At 51.4% G+C, this 2,453-nt stretch overlaps 1 protein-coding gene across 2 annotated transcripts; it reads left to right on the forward strand.

Moving 5' to 3' along the window:
- Nucleotides 1-715: 715 nt before the first annotated feature.
- On the forward strand, nucleotides 716-2,242 carry LOC118926762 (cysteine-rich C-terminal protein 1-like). 2 transcript variants are annotated; one of them, XM_036914110.2, is made up of 2 exons: nucleotides 716-867; nucleotides 1,655-2,242. In XM_036914110.2, the coding sequence occupies exon 2, from the start codon at nucleotides 1,682-1,684 to the stop codon at nucleotides 1,955-1,957; it is 276 nt and encodes a 91-aa protein (XP_036770005.1). In that variant the 5' UTR covers nucleotides 716-867; nucleotides 1,655-1,681; the 3' UTR covers nucleotides 1,958-2,242. The 2 variants fall into 2 exon arrangements, with proteins under 2 accessions (XP_036770005.1, XP_057356742.1); XM_057500759.1 differs by having other exon boundaries at nucleotides 816-840.
- The last annotated feature ends 211 nt before the right edge of the window (nucleotides 2,243-2,453 follow it).

The following is a 2,453-nucleotide window of genomic DNA, read 5'->3' on the forward strand; positions in this document are numbered from 1 at the left end:
TGTGAAAGGACTGCTCCTCCCTCTTCTTCCCCCATTCATTTGTTTGTTCATTCCTTCCTTCCTCTTTCTGTTGGGTAGTGGCTCCAGGGAGAACCTATCTTCAAAGGGAGTTTGTGGGTAAGGAGCAGAGAGTCCTGCAAGCTGGCTTAGCATTTTGCAGTTGGACCAGCATCCTGCACACATTTTTCTCTTAGGCCCATGAGGGCTGTATGAGGATATTTTAACCTGAGTACATTCACAGACAGAATCTGATATTGGTATTTCCATAAGTGCATCCTGGCCATCATCTTCACTAAATCTCATCTGGAAGCAGCTGGATGAAAACCAGCATGCCTTTCATACAGCCTGTGGCCTGACTTGAGGAGGCAGGGACCAAGAGCCAGACAGATGTGAGTAAGTAAACCACCGAAGACTACACAGGAATGGGTATGTGAACAGGGGGACTCGTGTTTGTGTGTGTGCACATGTACAAGGTAGAAAAGAGCAAAGAGAACAGGTCCTAAGGAGGGGTCCCAGACCTCTCTGCACTTGTGCCCCCAGGCCTTCTCTTAGTACACACACAGCCCTCCCACTTATGAACAGTGTCCTGTTTGGAAAGCAAACATGCCGAAGCAACCCTGGCACCTCTGTGCAGTGACTTGAATGTCCACATGCACCACCTATGGTGTTGTTACCTGAGTGATGCGTGTCTCTGGGGTGTGAGTGTCAGCTGAGTGTGTCTATTGGGAAACGGGCCCCTCCCAAGAGTCAGAGTTAAACTGGAATCTTATAAAAGGCTCGCTGGCTGGACAGGGCTCAGTCCATTCCCCAGTAGGTGGTCCATTCCAGTTGGAGAACTGAGTAAATCTTCCAGTGGAGCAGGGCCTGGTAAGTCTCCAAGCAGGGCCTGGGGGAGAAGGTTGGGAAGAGCTGAAGGCAGAGGGGAGAAGAAGGCAGAACATAGCCAGCAGGTAGATACAAAAGGGGAGCCCTGTAAAGTACCTTAAGCTTCAAGTGAGACAGTCTCTCACGGTACCAAGGGGCGTGGAGGTCAGTGAGGAGAGGTGTGGCCTCTGCAAGTCTGTAGCAGAGACCCAGGTCTTTAGCTTCCTGGAATGGGAAAAGAATCCTATCCTGTGCGATATTCTCCTCTTCCTTTTGTTTGTGAGGAATGAGAAACATAGGCAGAAATGATGACAGAGCCTGTTTTTGGTGTTTGTGGACTCTTCAGGCCCAGGCAGCAGGGACACGGGTGATTTGGGTGTTTTCTAACTGCTGGTGTTTATACAATCTGATAACTATGTGAACATCACTTAAAGGTCTGTGGCCACAGTGAAATGGGGGAGGGAAAGGAGTCAAGAGAAGATTTTGGACTGGGTCATACGGATAAGTCACCGCAGAACCTTCTTTCATTTCCACTGTGGAGAACGTGGGTGGTCCTTGTTCTAGTCAGAGAAAATGGAAAACCACTGATTCTCTGCATAGGCTGTTTTAGGCTGTTTGCATGCTCAGCTCACTGGGAATGCCTGTTTGGGGGGTGTTTCTTTGTTCCTCATTTCTTCCCCGCACTGGGCCAGTCTCTGTTGCTAACCAAGCCAAATCTCAAAGGCACTAAGTTCCATTGTGGGAAAGAAACAGTCTGCTATCTGTGAAAGAAAAGTTGCTTTTCTTTCAGGTTCACCGTGACAAGCTGAGCTCCGCCATGTCCTCCCAGCAGGGTGCGGTGCCCGCCAAAGGCTTTTCCAAGGGGTCCTCCCAGGGCACCACTCCGTGTCCCGCCCAGGCCACCTCCTCCTCGTCCTCCTGCTGCAGCTGCTGCGTCCCCTCGGGCTGCTGCGGCTCCACCTCCGCCGGCTGCTGCTTCCCGCGGTGGCGCCGCGGGGCTCGCAGGCGCGGCAGCTGCTGCTGCGGGGGCGACAGCCAAAGGTCGCAGCGCTCCTGCAACACGCAGAGATCCGGCTGCTGCGGCGGCTGCTGAGGCAACCCCGCGCCTGCTGCTCTTCTCCACGTGCCCCGTCTCCTATTCCTGTGCTTTCACGCGAGCCTGGCCCTGGGTTTGACCCCCAGAAAGCTAGCTGCAGTGGATGCTTGGAAACCCACCCTATTCTCAGTCCCACAAAGCTGGTTTTCTTCCCTGGGAACCTGAGAGCCACTGGTGGAACACTGGACGCTACTGTGTGCACAGAGTAGGTGCTCAATAAATTCCTACTGATCTGGTTGTCCTTTGAAGACATCACAATAAAACTTCTACCTCTTGAGAGCACTCCCTTTCCTATTTGTTCTTTTATTTGTGTATTTATTACCATATTCTGTTACCCTGTCTACTACCTCTCACTCAGCCCTGGCTTGGCGTGTTGTAAAAGGCAGAGAACTAAAAATTATGCCTGAGCAAGAGTGGCTTTCTGGTACTTAATTATGAAAGCAGAAATCACACTTGGAGCCAAGCAGTGTTTTAAGAACTTGGTCTGACAAGT

The sequence above is a fragment of the Manis pentadactyla genome, chromosome 4, assembly GCF_030020395.1.
Source record: "Manis pentadactyla isolate mManPen7 chromosome 4, mManPen7.hap1, whole genome shotgun sequence".
NCBI classification, from domain to species: Eukaryota; Metazoa; Chordata; class Mammalia; order Pholidota; family Manidae; genus Manis; species Manis pentadactyla.

Coding starts and splice junctions, on each gene's coding strand:
- LOC118926762 (XM_036914110.2), top strand. CDS start 1,682: ATGTCCTCCCAGCAGGGTGCGGTGCCCGCCAAAGGCTTTTCCAAGGGG.